Source organism: Apis florea, unplaced genomic scaffold, assembly GCF_048593485.1.
Source record: "Apis florea isolate Af1SG1 unplaced genomic scaffold, ASM4859348v1 contig_2272_pilon, whole genome shotgun sequence".
NCBI classification, from domain to species: domain Eukaryota; kingdom Metazoa; phylum Arthropoda; class Insecta; order Hymenoptera; family Apidae; genus Apis; species Apis florea.
The window spans coordinates 196978-214164 of record NW_028256549.1 but is presented as its reverse complement, the minus strand read 5'-3'; the positions used below and the strand labels follow the sequence as shown (position 1 = coordinate 214164).

The 17187-nt window shown below is 19.1% G+C and overlaps 2 protein-coding genes across 8 annotated transcripts; one reads left to right on the top strand and one right to left on the bottom strand.

Annotated features, from left to right (window-relative positions):
• Positions 1-640: 640 nt before the first annotated feature.
• Positions 641-6393, bottom strand: Dic1 (Dicarboxylate carrier 1). The gene is made up of 8 exons (XM_031919570.2): positions 6243-6393; positions 4927-5039; positions 4586-4741; positions 4272-4438; positions 4006-4213; positions 3422-3502; positions 3261-3317; positions 641-2317 (listed from the first exon to the last, which is right to left on the bottom strand). Exons 2-8 carry the CDS (start codon positions 5020-5022, stop codon positions 2204-2206), a joined length of 879 nt encoding a protein of 292 aa, XP_031775430.1. The 5' UTR covers positions 5023-5039; positions 6243-6393; the 3' UTR covers positions 641-2203.
• Positions 6394-7258: 865 nt separating this feature from the next.
• Elp6 (Elongator complex protein 6) lies at positions 7259-16618 on the top strand. 7 transcript variants are annotated; one of them, XR_015295213.1, is made up of 13 exons: positions 9703-9826; positions 10044-10259; positions 11190-11467; positions 11810-11947; positions 12298-12523; positions 12748-12845; positions 13600-13890; positions 13963-14289; positions 14411-14599; positions 14745-14800; positions 15249-15479; positions 15610-15992; positions 16424-16618. XR_015295213.1 is itself a non-coding variant. In XM_086917718.1 (12 exons), the coding sequence occupies exons 7-12, from the start codon at positions 13818-13820 to the stop codon at positions 15994-15996; spliced, it is 1263 nt and encodes a 420-aa protein (XP_086773844.1). In that variant the 5' UTR covers positions 9258-9328; positions 10044-10259; positions 11190-11467; positions 11810-11947; positions 12298-12523; positions 12748-12845; positions 13600-13817; the 3' UTR covers positions 15997-16082. The 7 variants fall into 7 exon arrangements, 3 of the variants coding, with proteins under 3 accessions (XP_012348258.2, XP_003698075.2, XP_086773844.1); XM_086917718.1 differs by lacking the exons at positions 9703-9826; positions 16424-16618 and adding an exon at positions 9258-9328 and having other exon boundaries at positions 15610-16082; XR_015295215.1 differs by lacking the exon at positions 16424-16618 and having other exon boundaries at positions 15249-15443; positions 15610-16082.
• Positions 16619-17187: the final 569 nt, after the last annotated feature.

Below are 17187 nucleotides of genomic sequence, written 5' to 3'. Positions count from 1 at the left end.
ATGATAAAATAAAAATATTTATTTATGTTTATATATATATGTAATATTTATATATATATATTTATTTATATTTCATATTTGCTGAAGAAGCTAATTTAAGATATTTAACTAAAGTATGGTTCTCTAAAATTTTCTAAAACGCATTTTGTAAAAAGGAGGAATAATTATGGTTTTTATTTATTATGAATGTTGTTAAATGATGAGAGAAATTTTTTTTTATATATTGAAAAATTTCCTATATTTATAGTATATCTTTATACTTTACCTTTCTAAATATAAATATTAAAATATTTAATAGATATTTAAATAAGCAAATCATCGAAATATTCGATTGATTTTAAATTAAAGTATTTAAATTTTTTTTTATTATAATTAATTTTAAATTACGATTTTTTGTATGTGCGTTGTATCATAATATATAAACAATCTTCAATTGTAAATTATTAAATTTATCTTAAAACTCTTTATTAAAGGGTAAATAAAAATAACCATTTTATTTAAAAACAAAACAAAAAAAAACAAAATTAATTTTAATATTTTTTCTATTTCTAATTTTAATATCTTGTCTCAATTATATTTTAGACAAATTAATTATAAAACATTAATAATTAGCCAATAAATTAAAAATAAAAGTATGTAATTTTTTTATAATCATATGTATTTTTAATATTTTCTATTTCAAAATTTGGTACAAACTTCCAAATATAACAGATAGTATCTCACTGAAATCAAATATTTATATTAAAATAAATTAATATTTATATGTTGATCTATATGAATATTTATATGGTTATGTTTGTTTATGTACTAGATACGTTGTATAAGTAGAAGTTTATACCTATCAAAATTAATATACATGATTATCACTGAATCTAAATGTTTTATAAAAATTTATACATATAAAATATGTATAATAATATAAAATAATTTATAAGATAAACTCATGTCCATACATAAATTTTTATATGCGTATACAATTTAAAAAAATATATTATTTTATAATATTTTTATGAACAAAATATATTAATATATAAATATAAATATTATAATAAAATGCAAATATATAAAACTCTGTGTATATCAGTATAATAATTATAATAATATTTTTATGGAATGTTACATATTAATATTAATAAAATTTGTACTTGAAGTAAAATTATATTATTGAAATAATTAGTTATTTTAATAACTACATAATTAATTAATATGAGTACATATATATATTTTTATATACATGTAATATAATTAAACATATTTTTAATTATATAAATATTTAGATATGCAGATTAAGATTGTTTATTTTTGAAAATAAAATGAATGAAATTTTGTAAAAATAAGTGCAAATATTCAAGTTATTTATTTATGTACATAAATATTTAATTATCCATTATGTAATCATTCTTATAATTTAATTGCTTATATGCATATATTATCTTTTTCGATAAAAATTTTTAATAAAGATTCAATTTGATTTCTTTCATCTTTTTGCTTTTTTTATCATTTCTTTTAAATATTTATATATAATGAAGTTATAAAATGATTTCAATTTATCTTTAAAATTGAATCCTTTCATTAATTATCAATCTTCTTATATTTAGTATCATTTAAATAATTAAAAAATGCTATATTTATTTTTTATAATGATGTCATTAATATTAGTATCATATAATATTAGTAAATTCAAAATATTATTATAAATATTAGTACTGTGCAATGCTTGTACAAATATGATCAATATAATTTTAAAAAGTAATATTATATTACATAGCATAAAAAAATTTACCAAAAATATTTCATAAAATTTGTGCATAAATTTAACAATAAATTCAACAATACAAAAATAACATTTGTCCTACCTGAATTTTTTTTTTTTTATAAAATTTCTGTACTATTTTTATCATTGTTTCAATTAAAAAATCAATTATTATACTTCATAAATCATTATGAAAAATATTAAAAAAATAAAATATTATATACAAAATAATATAATGTAATATAATATATTTACTAATATATAGATGTAATAAATAAATATTTAATAAAATTATATATGCAATATTTTATGAGTATCAAAATAGTTATAATTGCATAATTTCAAGTAGGATGTGTACTTTTATATTTTTTTGTTTGTTAATTTCATGTGCTAAATTTTTCTTTTATGAAATATTTCAAATGGATACTATATTTTTATATTAAATGAATTTTATGACTTTGGAATATTAGAAGGATAAAATCCAAAATTAGATCTTAATTGTTCTAAAAAAACAAAAGTAAGAATAGTTTGTGGTGCTAATCTGATAAAAGCAGGTATATAGCCCTAAAATAAAACAATCAATATATTTTTAAAATCATATGATTAAAATTTTATTTTACATTAATACATTATTAAAAAAGATTATTATTTGAATAAACACATTCAAATATGATATACAAATAAATTAAAATGATAAGAATATAAATATATATTATAATATAAAATATAATAAATAATAATATAATATAATATAATAAATAATAAAATATAATAAATTATAATATATACGATTTTTTTTTTTAAATAAAATCTCTTCTTAAATAAATTCTTTATTATGACTAGAACATTAGAAAAAAGTAATAAAATGATAAATTGATAAATTATTTAAAACATTTATTATATATTTTATTAATTTATTATATATATTTTTATTCAATTTTAATATTTAATCTATGATAGTGTTGGATTATGTGTGTGTAAATATATTTAATTATGTTATCAATGGATTATATTTAAAATAGAAAAAAAATATTTTATCTATAATTACTTTTACAATTAATAAATAATGAAAAAAAAATGATAAAAATATATAATATAATAATAATTATTACAAACAGAATATCATTTCAATCTAAAATATCTAATACAATCTAATCTATATATGAAACTATATAATTTAAAAAAAAAAAAGAAAATTATAAATTAATAAATATTATAATATTATAATAAATTTTTTAAGAACATGCAAAATTATTCTAATTCTTGATATTGATATTACAACAAATAACAATGAACTATATATGAAAATACTATATTCCTACATAAACTATTTATAATAAAAAATAATATAAAAAATCATATATATATAAGATTTTCATTCTACTTATTAATTCTAAATGTATTTCAAATGTGTTTACCCAAATTATAATCTTTTCATTATTGAAATATAAATTGTAAAATAGAAATCATAAAAAAAACTTAATGTAATAAGTAAAAAAAAACTTACTTTAAAAAATGCAAATGGTCCATTTTTAGCAGTATATAAAAATAAATCCATTAAATTCTACAAAATATAAAATATATTAAAAATATAAACATTTATATTATACGTACGTATAATATATTATTATAATTATGTTGTTAATTCAATTTTATGATTATAATTACCTTAAATTCTCCACGTTTAGCATTCATTGCTCTTGTTTTTAAAACATCAAATGGTTGTGTAAAAGTTGTAGCTACAGCACCCTTATTTAAGAATATTTAAAAATAAATATTATAATTAAAATATTGTAATTAAAAAAATATAAAATAAATTTGAAAAAATATTCATTTGAGTGAGATATATTTTTAAAAAAAAATTTAGTATAAAATTTAAAAATAACAAAATTGTGTAAAAATTATATATATAAAAATTTATTTAAAAAAATTAAAAATATTGTTGTTCTTAGATATAATATCTTTCAGTAATATCTTTTTGTTTTTATAACTTTTTAAAAATAAATTTTTAAAAATATTTAAATATTGAAGCAGTGAAGATTGAAGAAAAATGACGAAATAAGCATCAAGGCAAATGTTTATAATAAAACAATAAGAAAAACTAAAAGGAAAGCTACAAGAAAGATGGCGCATAATAATGATAATATTCCTATACACTGCTTTTTTTATAGCTTTCCTTGCTGTTTTATTATAATACTATGCTTAAATTGAATTTGAAATGATTTTCTTTGATATTAGTAATGTTTACTTACTGCAAATATGCTTGATATTATATGAGTAATTGGATTATCTTTAAAATAACCACTTTCTAATAATATAATTTTAATTTGATCATAAAAACTCAATTGTCCAATAGTCATTAATGCAGCTCGTAATGTTGCTGTGGAGCATCCACTAAATAATTGACGTATCCCTTCTTCTTGAGTTACACGTATTACTCCATCTAGAGCATGCTTATAACTAAAATAAAATTTACCATTAAATAAAAGTAAATTAAAATGTAAACTTATATATTTACTTTCGTCTCAATTGTGGTGAAAGTTTTATATCATTTTGCATGCGCACATTAATTACATCTCCTGGTGTTCCTAAAACACCACCAGCTGCACCAGAAAATCCAGCTAATAACAATTTTTGATAAAATAATAATGGTTGTCCAGATGTTTCAAATGTTTGTTTACCTACCTATATTCCAATAAAATATTAAATATAATATTTTATATATTAAGTATAATATATTAAATAACAAATATAAAGTCAAATATATAATAAAATTACAAGCATACTAATATTATTAGAAATAATTATTGTATATAATATAAATAAACATACTTCATATGCTCCAAATCTCATTGTAGAATATGTAAGTTGACGAAGCAAAGAAGCACTTAATCCATTGTATAAAGCTAAAATTCCTTGTTTTTGTATTATAGATGTTGTTAATCGTACTATAGATATTTTACCTTCTTGTTGTGTTTGTAAATGAACCTATAAATATAATGTATATAAATAAAATGCTATTGTATATGCTAATGAAATGCTATCTCATAAAATTTTTCAAAAATGATAACAATCATTGCTCATTTAATAAATATTAAAATTCACAATATGAAAGAAACTTTTATATTATATTAATTTAAAAATTTAATACAATAAAGATTTAATAAAAATACCTTTAATAAATCTAAAGGATGGGTAACACAAGCAGCACCTGCAGAGGAAAGTCCACCAAAGTACCATCGTGACAACTTTTGTGTTTTATCTGTCATGTTTTTTATGTTTTATACTTTCATGAAATAAGTAAAAAAGACATATTCAATAATGAATAAAACTATTTAAAATAAAATTTAATCAATATATTTATTTATTTTTTTATTTTTCTATTTTGCTATTTATATATATTTATATATATAGAATATACATATATATATTTTTTAAATTATAAAAATAATAAAAACTTCTTTATATATATATATTCGTAATTTTTGTTTAATAATATTTAAATATATTTTAAATATATTTTAAAATATAATTAATTTTTTTAGCTCATATATATTCCATTGAAATTATTTTTAATTTATTTTTATATATTATTAATTATCATAAAAACTGAAATAATTTGCGTTAATAATATGAAAATTTATATATATACGTATATATACGTCTTAAGAAAAATGAATTTAATCAAGAGATTCTTTAAAATAATAAGATTGAATTTTATATATTACAACTATTAATAAATCAATTATTTAAGAAATTTAAATAAAGAGATAATAATTTTTTATCTTAGAAAAATTAATATTCTTATATAAGAAATCAATTAAAAAATTTTAAAAATTCGTGTTTATAAAAAATAATAATATATAGCATACATTAATGCATATTTTAATGCATTAATTATAAATATATTTTATTTTATATATATTATATATGTATATAATATATATATATATACAAAATTTATCATAATTAATTATTTTCATAAAAAAATAAAATAATCTATTAATGATTTACAATTGAAATATTTATTTAATTTGAATTTGTATAGAAATTTAAATAATAGCTTGTTTTTAATATTATTATGAAATAAAATAGCATACATTATTACAATATTTAAATTAAATAATTAAATTAAATTATATTGCACATTTATATCTATAAAATGTATTAATTATGAATCTTTAATAGTTAATTCTAATTCGCGATATGTGGAATATTTTTGCGCGCGCATATATATAGAATTTTATATAAACATATGGTATTTTTAATCAATTAGCAATAAAAAAAGGTACAGTAAAAGTCTGACATATGAAAATCATTTTTTATTAATTAAAATTAAAAAAATTACAAAATAATGAAAACAAATTTACATAATTGTTAATAAATCAAAGTAATAAAATGATAAATAGAAGAATAACAAAAGATAAGATAAACATATAAAAGATATAAAATATAAAAAAGCTTAACGAATAATGAGAAAAAAACTTACTACAAATTATTAATACAATTTTTAAATCATTCTTGATCAGTACCTCCAGCAATATCTAAACTCTGACTGACGTAATGTCCAAAATTGCTTAATAGAACTGGAAGATGGTGAACGCGCACGCATCAGCTGATAACCACGTGTTATACCACCACTTTTCTAAACTGGAATTATTTTTCATTGATATGTTTATTTTCGAAAATCGTTTTATTTATTTAACAAAATTATCGATTATTTATAAATAAATATTTATAAAAATTAAATATTTTTATAATTCCAATTTATATTTATATATTTCAAAATTATATTTATATTTATGCAAAAATAATATAAAATAATATTTTTTATATTTTATTTTAAAAAGTTTGAATTTTATACGTTATATATTATATTTTCCTACTTTAATTATTATTTAATACCAAATATATATATATATATATATACACATAAAATATTAAAAATATTTAATATTATATTTATTTAATAAAAAAATATATTTTACATATTACATATATTATATATCATTGATATATTTATTTTTAATATTTTTTTATAAATATTTAGTTACTATTAATATACTATTAATAATTATATTATAATATTTTTTACAAATAACAATTCTAAATAATTTTTTAAATTTAGATTAATTTTTAATATTTTTTATAATCCATTACAAAAAATTATTAATATGATATTACATAATGTACAAATATAGTATTTATGTAAAATTCATATTTAAAAAGTGATATGTAAATATATTATGATATTTTATATTTTATTGTGTTATATTTTTTATGAATAATATTAAACATGCTATTGAAATATTAATAATTAATTTTTAAATTTTTTTTTTACTTAATAAGCTTAACATCGCATCAACAATTATGATAAATATTAAAATTTATATTTATATTTTATATCTGTTTAGTTTTTATTATATGAAAATAAATTTATTTTAAATTGTGATTACAAATGTTAAAACGTTTTCAAAAAACGCGCCACTTGTCCATTTGCCCAATAATTTGATAATATATTAAATAGATAGTAAATGGTTCTAACCTAAATTTTCATGTAATTTTTAGGTAACAATAAATAGTCAGTATTATTTATAATAAATATATTTGTTTTACAATATAAATTTAAAAATTTTTTAAAAATATAATTTTTAGTGTTAATTATAATTAGTATAATGGATTCAGTGTCTAACATACTTGGTATTGATAAAGTAAATATGAATGGAAAATTAATTTTAATTGAAGAACAGCACGATAGTAATGCAAACTTTTTGTTAAACTCTGTTATATTTAATGCATTAAAAAATAATTATGGAATATGTTTTGTTCTATTCCATAATACAATGAATCATTATCATAACATGGGTATGAAATTTGGTTATAATCTTACATTATTAAAAGAAAAAAATAAGATTACAATTATAGAACCAATGAAAATGATTGCATTTAATATGGAATATATATATGAACCAATAAAAAATTGTATAATTAATGATGTATTTGTAATTATTAAAAATGAATGTGATAAAATGATGCAAAGCAATGAATCTATACTTATTATAATAGATGATTTGAATCATATTTTTAATTTCGGAACTAATTTGAGAGAAGCTATGTATTATGTAAGATATTTAAGATCATTGATTGAACAGTATAATACAGTTCAACTTTGTATTGTAACACATACTTATAAAGATGAATTGAAGAACTCTTTTTCTAATATATTCGCACAAACTCTTAAATATATTGCTCATTTATTCATTAGAATTGAACCTCTTGAAACAGGATATTCTAGTGATATATCTGGAAATCTAATAATTAATTGGAGAATAGATAATATTAGAATAAAATATAATTGGCCCCAAATATCAAAATATATATATAAGTTGTCAGATCGTCAAGTACAAATTTATATACCTGGTACATCAACTTTGTTAAGGTAAAATAAATTTTCTGTAAAAATTTTATGTAAAATTAATTATATGCTTACATTTTTATAAATTATAAATAAATTGACTAATGATAAATAAATTTACTAATTTTTTTTATATATATTTTATTTATTTTATATTCCTGATAAAAAGACAATAAATATTTATTATTATCAAATTTCTTAAAATTCATTTTATAATTTTATAATAAATTATGCAGAATGATGAATAAATAGTAACATGAATAAACATAATATTTTTTATTAAAAATATAATTTAAAAATAATTTAAAAATATAATCTTTAAAAATATTTGAAGATCAATTGCATATATCAAAATTTCTACCAATAATTTCGTTTAAAGACTTTAATATTGCATAAAATCATGTATAGAGTAAAGTTAAAAATATAGTATCTATATAGTTTATATTAAAAAATAAAATACATCATAATTTTGGAAAAGAAAAAATAAAAATGTATTCAATTCAATATTTCACTTTTGTGTTAAAAACAAGTATAAACAAGGACAAAAAACAAATATAAGAAATAGTGAAAAAGAACAGAAATAAGAAAAATTTGGAAATTAACATTATTTTCAGAGTGATGCAAATGAAATATAAATATGAAAAGGAATAGTAGAAAAAAAAATAGAAATAGAGTAATAATTAATTATCAGCGCTATCTCTAATAAAATATCAAAACGTTTCTTCAAAATTCTTTAAAGATGACGTTAATTTTAAATTCTTATTCTACTTTATCTTGCTATTGAAGATATATTTCAAAAGATGGCACTGAAGATTAATTCTTATTCTATTTTATTTTTTTTCTATTATTTGTTGCGACACTCTGGACATAGCATTTATTTCCAAATTTTATCATATTTTTGTCTTTTTCTATTATTTCCTTTCCTTATCTTTTGATGATCTCGCATGATAACATACAAGATATAAAATAATTAAACATATTTTCATCGTTTTTCTTTCAAATATAATGTGTTTTAATCTATTTTAATCTTTAATGTAAAAAATAGATAGTTGTCAACTTCACAATATATCTTATTATGAAATATTGTGTAATTTTATTAATGAAATTCTTATGTTTATTTTCAAAAATTAATTTTGTAATGTTCCTGTGAATTATTATAAGTAAGTATTATTTAAGTACATGATAGATTTCTGTTTTCCATCTCTTCATGATAGTGATTAAACAATGTAATTTATTTTTTTCAATTCAATTTGTTGAAAAACTCGATTTGTTTTATTTTTAATAACACATAATAAGTAATTAGGAATTGACCAGATTCGTTCTGACTCCTTCGATTTCACTAGATATATTTTATTTGAAATATTTATTATATGTTAATTTTTAATTGAATAAAAATTTTACTAATATATCTATATCAAAAGGACATTTAATAAAATAATATGTTAAGATAATTAACAAATTTTTATTTATTATATATATAAAAATAATTACATATGAAGTTATCAAACAAAAGACTTAATTTGAATTTATTCTCATTCTGTTGTTATAAAAGATAGGGTTATGTTAGGGTCATTTTATTAATTATAATTGGAGATTTTTTTATTAATCATAAAATGGCCTTTAATGCACATACAGATATTGGGAAATTAAAAAATTCTGTAAGTAATATTAATTTCAATTATTTTCTTTGTAAACTCGACAAGTTATTCATTGTTTGAATTGCTCTATATTTATTCGTGTAGAAAAGTTTGATTTCGTCTGCAGATTGTTATTAATTTTTAATTAATGACTAAAATATCAAATCAAAAACACAATATTTTTATTTTTGATCTTTATTTTATTTTGGTTTGAAGAAACACTTTAAATTGTTTTTAGCCCAATAAATCAATTGTATTTATACAAGAAGGCATCGAAGTCCAACATATTTCAAATACGATTAATGAAATCGTTGAACATGATGAAGTTCATATTTATCCCAAATTTATTCAATTCAAAGAGGCCAGTGAAGGAATTACATGTCAGCAATCTATCACTATTAAGAATACAGGCAAAAAATCGGCTTTTGTTAGAATTTATCAAACTAAATCAATAGTAAGTTAAAATTATGTTTTTATTGTTACTTTTCAATTGTTTAAAAAAATAAAAAGATTTCATTAAATTTTCTTAAAAATTAAAAAAATAAATTGAAAATAAAATTTTAACATATATTTAATAATAAAATATTAAAAATTTTGTTTTTTTTCTCTCTTTTTTTTAATCTCTTTTTTATTTCTTTTTATTTATCTCTTGATAATTTAGCATAAAGATAATAAATTACAATTCTTTTATCAAAAGATATTTTTCTCTTTCACGCTTTACGGCTAAATCCTTCAGGATTCTTGTTCTTTAGCAAGTGATATAATTTTAAATAAACTATCATATTTAAAGATTCTAAATATTCTAAATAATGTTATACATATATACTATATTTAACATCTGATATTTATATCATTTCGAATAGTCAGACATTATCTAAGTTTATTTATTAAAAAACATGTTATTTTTAAAAGTTCTATTCAATTTTTATCATAAATTAATCGAAAATGAAATACTGCCGATCTATCTGCAATTTTTTTTAAAATAACAAACGTATATGCTGTCAACAAATTACATTAACTTCTTTATACAGAAATATTTCATTTAATTATGACGATATTTAAATAATTTCAGTGACAAGCGATAATACAATTATTTTTCTACAATAATTTAAGAAAATTAAAAAATTTAAAAAAATGAAAAATTATTTATAATTATGAAAATATTTTTTGATTCTTGTTTATTAAAAACTTTTTCAGAGTTTTTAATAAGTATTATTATATATAACGAATAATTTAGAATTAACATTAAAAAAATTAATATAAACTTTAAACTTTAAAAATTTTATCAATAAAGTACTACTATTCATTATATTATATAATTATATTTTATAATTTAATAATGAAAATAATTTTTATTTTTCATTTTTTATGATTTTCTTTTCAGTCTTTTCAAATTGAAAGTTTGAATAAAGGAATAATATTGAATCCGGGATTTAGCATACGTACAATGATAACGTATTCCTTTAAGCGACCATCTTTGTTACACGTAGTGATTCCGATTGAGATTAATGGAGAAATTCTTGACTATCGTGTTATTTGTAAATTATTAGTCGAAGGTATTAGTATTGAACCGAAATCAATTGATTTTGGAATCGTTGACATTGGGCATTCTTCCGGTATTAAAATAATAACTCTCAAAAACGAAGGTGGTAAAAGTACTAGGTATTAAAGCTTTATTGTTTATATTTATCATTCATTGTTTTTTATTTTCATTTCATATTAAGTGTTAAGAAACATATGGAATCTTTCGATTGATTTATCTTCGATATCAATTCTAAACATTAAAATAAATTGGTTGGATTCTCCAAATATTTCCAGATGTTTCTTTAATATCAATTCATTTCATATAAAATTTTATATAAAAATATTATTATATTATAATAATAAATATTATTTTTGGTTTACTTTCTTATTTAAATTCATATCTTTTTATTAATAATTATATATATTAGTTTATTAACATTATTATTAATATTAATAGATTATATAAATTAATATTAATAGATTTTCAATTGATCTTGGTATTAATGAGTTAGAAATAACGGTGAAGCCTATGCGTGGAATCGTCCGACCTAACAAACCATTTCAGCTTACCGTTGAAATAATTGGTATAAATGAAGGAACGTTTGTCAGTGAATTTTGGTAAGTTTTACCATCTATATTAAATACAATATTGCTACAAAATGATGCATTTTTGAAAAACTTGGGAAAAAATATCGATTTAAAAATATATTTACTATACATAAGTATATATATATTTTTTATACTGTTTTTTATATTGTTTTATATGTAGTATATACTGTTTTTTAATGATTAAGCAAATATTACCATATTAGTAGAAAACTGCATATAGTGGAGATGTTCGTTACATTTGATTTTTTACATTATTACAATTTGATAAATATTTTACATTTCTTTCTAATCAAATTGTAATGCAAGGAAAATTATTTAATACAATTAACAAAAATTGTTACAACATTTGTTTTTTTCAGGATCAAATCAGTTCCGAATATACGCATCCCTTTTAATATCAAAATAATCATACCACGATTAATAATTTATCATCCAAATACGACTGGAGATTTCACATTGATTGATTTTGCGAAAACAGTTGCTAATACTCGAAAATATGATTCTTTTGTCGTTCGAAATATTTCTTCTCAAGTAGCGAGTTATGTGGTATTAGGTGAAATTGACAATGAATTTGTATGTGTGCGGGTAAATGTTCATTTTTTTTAACCATTTTTATTTTTCAATGAAAATTTAAAATATTAATTATTATTTTTTTCATTATTTTATATTAAATTTATTTTTTCATTATAATTAAGTAAATTATTATTTTATTAATATATATCATATTAAGATATATGATAGCTATAATTTTGTTGCTGTTTAATATGATTTTTTAAATAATTTTATATAAGATTTTGTATGTTTTTTAGAATATTGATCGTAAGAAATATCCTGTATATAGTGTTTTCGAAATTCGACCGACTCAAGGTCGTATTGGACCGTTTGAAGGTATTATTTTTGAAGTAGGGTAAGTTAAATATATTTTATAACATATTTTATTATTTTTAAACAATTTATAATATAATGTTTTTTAAATATATTTTTTAGATTTTTTATCTCATTTATTTCTAATATTAATCAATATCTTTTTTAAATTAAATATTTTTCGGTTTTTATATTTTTATTTATATGGCTATATATATATATCTACTATTAAATTTACTATTAAATATATATTATATATAATAATATATATTAATTAAATATCTACTAAATATAATTACATATAATATATACATATATACCTACCTATAATTTAAAATTTTATTTTATGCGATATATTTATATACTCGTAAAAATTTTTCATTATTTATATAATTAAGCAAATTATTTATCATTATTGTATATCATATTTCATTAATTTATATATTATTAATTAATTACTAATTTTGATATATTATTAATTATATATATATATATATATATATATATATATATATATATATAATTAATTATTTATTAGTATATTAATAGTATATAATAATATTTATATATAATTAATTATTAATTGGTTTTGATATATTTATTCATTAGTAGGTGATATTAATATTGTATTGCTGTTTTCAAATGAATATTTTTGTATCGAAACTTATGTTTCTTTTTTCATATATGTACATATTTATATCTATATTTATTTATTTATTTATTTATTGTATCTATATATTGTATCTAAATATATTAATTTACAACGGAAAATTATTTAATAAAAAATGTAATTTTAGATTTACACCGATAGACAGTTTAATTGAATGGCGAAAAACAGCGGAAAAAAGTTCGAAACAAGAGAAAGATTTTATGGCATTTTTAAGAATAGTCAGAGTACACGTTACAGAAACGAAACACATATTGAGTGTGTTATATTTTCTATGTTATGCATATTTTCCGTTTTCCATTTGCTTTGTAATATATTTAAAATATGAAATAACTAGTTTTATCATAAATGAGTGTAGAAGATGTGGAAAGCGTGCGAGAAGAGTTAAACGAAGACTTACAAATTACTAATGATCATAAACGTTAGTTACTTTATATGTGTTTAAGTTAAATATTAAAAACTAAATACAAAATATAATGCTATATTTTAACAGAATATGTGCCAATTATGCACGATAATTCTTCGTCTTCGTCTTCGGAACCGAGCATTGATTCTGATCTCAACGACATCGTAAGGCTCTGTCTTCATGGAGAAACGGAAGTTGCACGTTTATTCTTCCAACCAGATATACTTTATTTCGGAGAACTTTATGTCGGTGAAAATTCACAGCGAGTAGTTCGTATATCGAATCCATTAAAATTTGCACCTCTATTTTGTCGTTACGTGCGTAACGCATCGGCTCATTGCTATCCAGAGACGATTTTATTAAAACCAGAAGGATCTATAGAAGTACTTTTAAAAGTTCGAGGAAAAGAAAATAGTATGCATTCTTTTTTTTATTATTTTTTTTTTATTTTTCTTAATCTTTTGGTTAATCCAAGCGAGGTGATAAACTATTGAAAAAGCGAAATTCATTCCAGTTTTTGCATTTTAATTCACAGTCAGTTCATCATTCAAGATTTATTTCGATATTGCGGCTGATTCATGCGAATCGATGAAAACTAGACGCCAAACGAAAATCAAAGTAGGAAGATATTCAATACAATGTAGAGTGAATGTGAAACTATTGGTTACCACGAAACAATCATGTATGACACGAGCGATAAGTTCTTTTGAAGAATATTATAAAGGTAATTGATATTATATAAAAATTATATATATATATGTATGTATATTTTATCGAAGTATCAAATATTAATCTTGTGAATTTGTATAATAAATTATCTTTTCTAAAATGTATAATAATCATAATTGCATATTATTATTTTCTTACAGATATACGGAAACTCCCGAAAGATACTCGGAAAATGCCATTATCACATTTTCTTACAGTAAGCTGCACTATTTAATATAATGATATATTACATTAAAAGAGCCAAAAAAAATTCTATTTTCATAATGAAATATATTATATTTTAGTCTATAATGAAATCTTATATTTTAATACAATATATTCTATAACCCAAGTATCGAAAAATTTGAAAGGGTACAAATTAAAATTTGAATAAATATTATGAAATAAATTATGAAATAAAAAATACATTTTTTTTTCATTTTTTCTTTATATTCATTTTATTTTTTGTTTGTAGAAACATCTTTAAATTTTATATCAACTTTGTACGAATATTCTCTGTAATCTATCGTCAAGCGAATACGAAATTTTTTATATTTCGATATATTTATATTCACATTTTTATGATAAAAGATATATTTTCCTCTTTATTTTGTATTATATCTTAATTCATGTTTAACGATTTATTATCAATATTTTATTTCAAGATAAAATCGAAGTTGAAAAAAGATATTATTGTAAAAAAACATGATAATAACGAAGAAATTATGGAAAAAGTTGTTCATATTCCTAAGTGGAAACATAAAAAAATATCGGAAACAGTGAAGTGCTATACTTCGGTTAAAAAATTATCGACTAGTACCGAAGTATTAATACCTTTAACTCCTTTACAAATATACAACGTACGCATGTATCCTACTTTATTCGCTTTTGGAATGGTAAATTTTTTATCGACATTTTTAAAAAATTAAGACAAATTTATCTTTGTCTTATATTCTTCAAAATGTGTTTGATAATATTTCTTATTTATTTATTTAAAAAAATATTTTATTACATATTTTATTACAGGTCGTTCCCAAAACTCACAACTATAAACAATTAATCGTAGAAAATTTAAACGATTTTTCAATTATGATTCGCTTTACGAGTTTATCTAAATTTATTAATTTCCCGGAAGGGAATTTAATTATTTTGCCACCCGGTTTAATCGCAACGCGATTAGTCGAATTTCGTGCATATCATATTGGCAAATTTAACGGTTATATCGGTTATCTTATTAACGACAATCATTCATTCGAACTTAGCGTTACTGCCAATATTGTTGAAAAACAATTATCATTAGATACTCGAGAAATTACTCTTGGTCAAGATTGGTTAAAGGAAGAAATCTATCGACCAATGGATTGTGCTATTCAGATTAGAAATAAATTGGATGCAAAAACCAAGTTCCAGTAAGAAATTTGTTTGAATTAAATTAGTAAAATAAAACAATTTTATCTATAATTATATTAAATAAAGATAAAGATAATACGAATAAAAAAGTATATTAACTTTTTCAATTAAAATTCAATTAGAATATAATGAAAAAGAAATTTATATATAACTAACACATAATGAATAATTAATTAAACATTTTACATAATTAATACTTTCACTTATATCGCGAAAATTATTTATAGTTCTTTATCATCGGTATTTATAATTATAATATCTATATTATACTATATTAGATTGTTAAATAAAAATTAGTTATTTTCTAATTTTTACACGAAAAATATATTAATATCGTTTAACCAAGACATTCCGTTATAATATTTAATATAGATATTATATAACATATAATAAATATTATAAAATATTTAAAAATTTTGTTTCAAATCAGGTGGGAAATACCAAGCACAAGTTGCTTTTTTGTCGAGCCAATATCAGGTGTCATTCGTGGAAATGCTTCATTATTCATTTATGTATATTACAAGCCTGATTTTTCAAAATCCACTTCTGCGGAATTGATAATGAAATGTGAAAATAGCAGTTATAATACTATACGAATAAGCATTCCAGGATTTATACCCAAAGTTAGCTTTATTAAGGATATTATAAATATTGGTGAAATACCGCTTAATCTGCCAACGAAAACAATAGCTTTTTTACGTAATTTTGAGTACGTTGAGATCGAATTCGAAGTAGATTCTTCTTCTTTGGTTCATGGATGCATTGTTCGTCCTCTTCACGGAATAATGTCGCCTCGTGCAGTTGCTACTTTAGAGGTAGGAATAAATAGGCAATCTTTATAATATATTAGGAAGAAATAAATTTTATAAATAAAACAAATAATTAATCTTTTTCTTTATTTATCTTTAATAAGAATAATATATAATATATTTTATCATGTTTGAATGAATAATATATTTTTTATCTTACAGATTTATCTAACATTTAGTTTATGTTTTCATTTTACTATGGTGATTCGCGTTACGATACAAAAGCACTTAAATCTTCAATTAAAAATCATAGGCAATGTATCATATCCACAATTGAAGTTAAATCCGCAATTTTTACATTTACGACGAATAAGCGCCTCTGCGTATCAACATTATTTGATAAATGCAACAAATGTCGGGACAACTATGCTAAAATTAAAATTTT

What these genes read in the sequence shown, in the direction of transcription:
- Dic1 (XM_031919570.2), bottom strand. Translation starts at nt 5,022, where the DNA reads ATGACAGATAAAACACAAAAGTTGTCACGATGGTACTTTGGTGGACTT. An exon ending in ATCCTTTAGATTTATTAAAG is followed by an intron (nt 4,742 to 4,926) that starts GTATTTTTATTA and finishes TTATATTTATAG; the next exon opens with GTTCATTTACAAACACAACA. An exon ending in CTAAACGTGGAGAATTTAAG is followed by an intron (nt 3,318 to 3,421) that starts GTAATTATAATC and finishes TATATTTTGTAG; the next exon opens with AATTTAATGGATTTATTTTT.
- Elp6 (XM_086917718.1), top strand. Translation starts at nt 13,818, where the DNA reads ATGAGTGTAGAAGATGTGGAAAGCGTGCGAGAAGAGTTAAACGAAGAC. An exon ending in AGTTCGAGGAAAAGAAAATA is followed by an intron (nt 14,290 to 14,410) that starts GTATGCATTCTT and finishes TTTAATTCACAG; the next exon opens with TCAGTTCATCATTCAAGATT. An exon ending in CTTTATTCGCTTTTGGAATG is followed by an intron (nt 15,480 to 15,609) that starts GTAAATTTTTTA and finishes ATTTTATTACAG; the next exon opens with GTCGTTCCCAAAACTCACAA.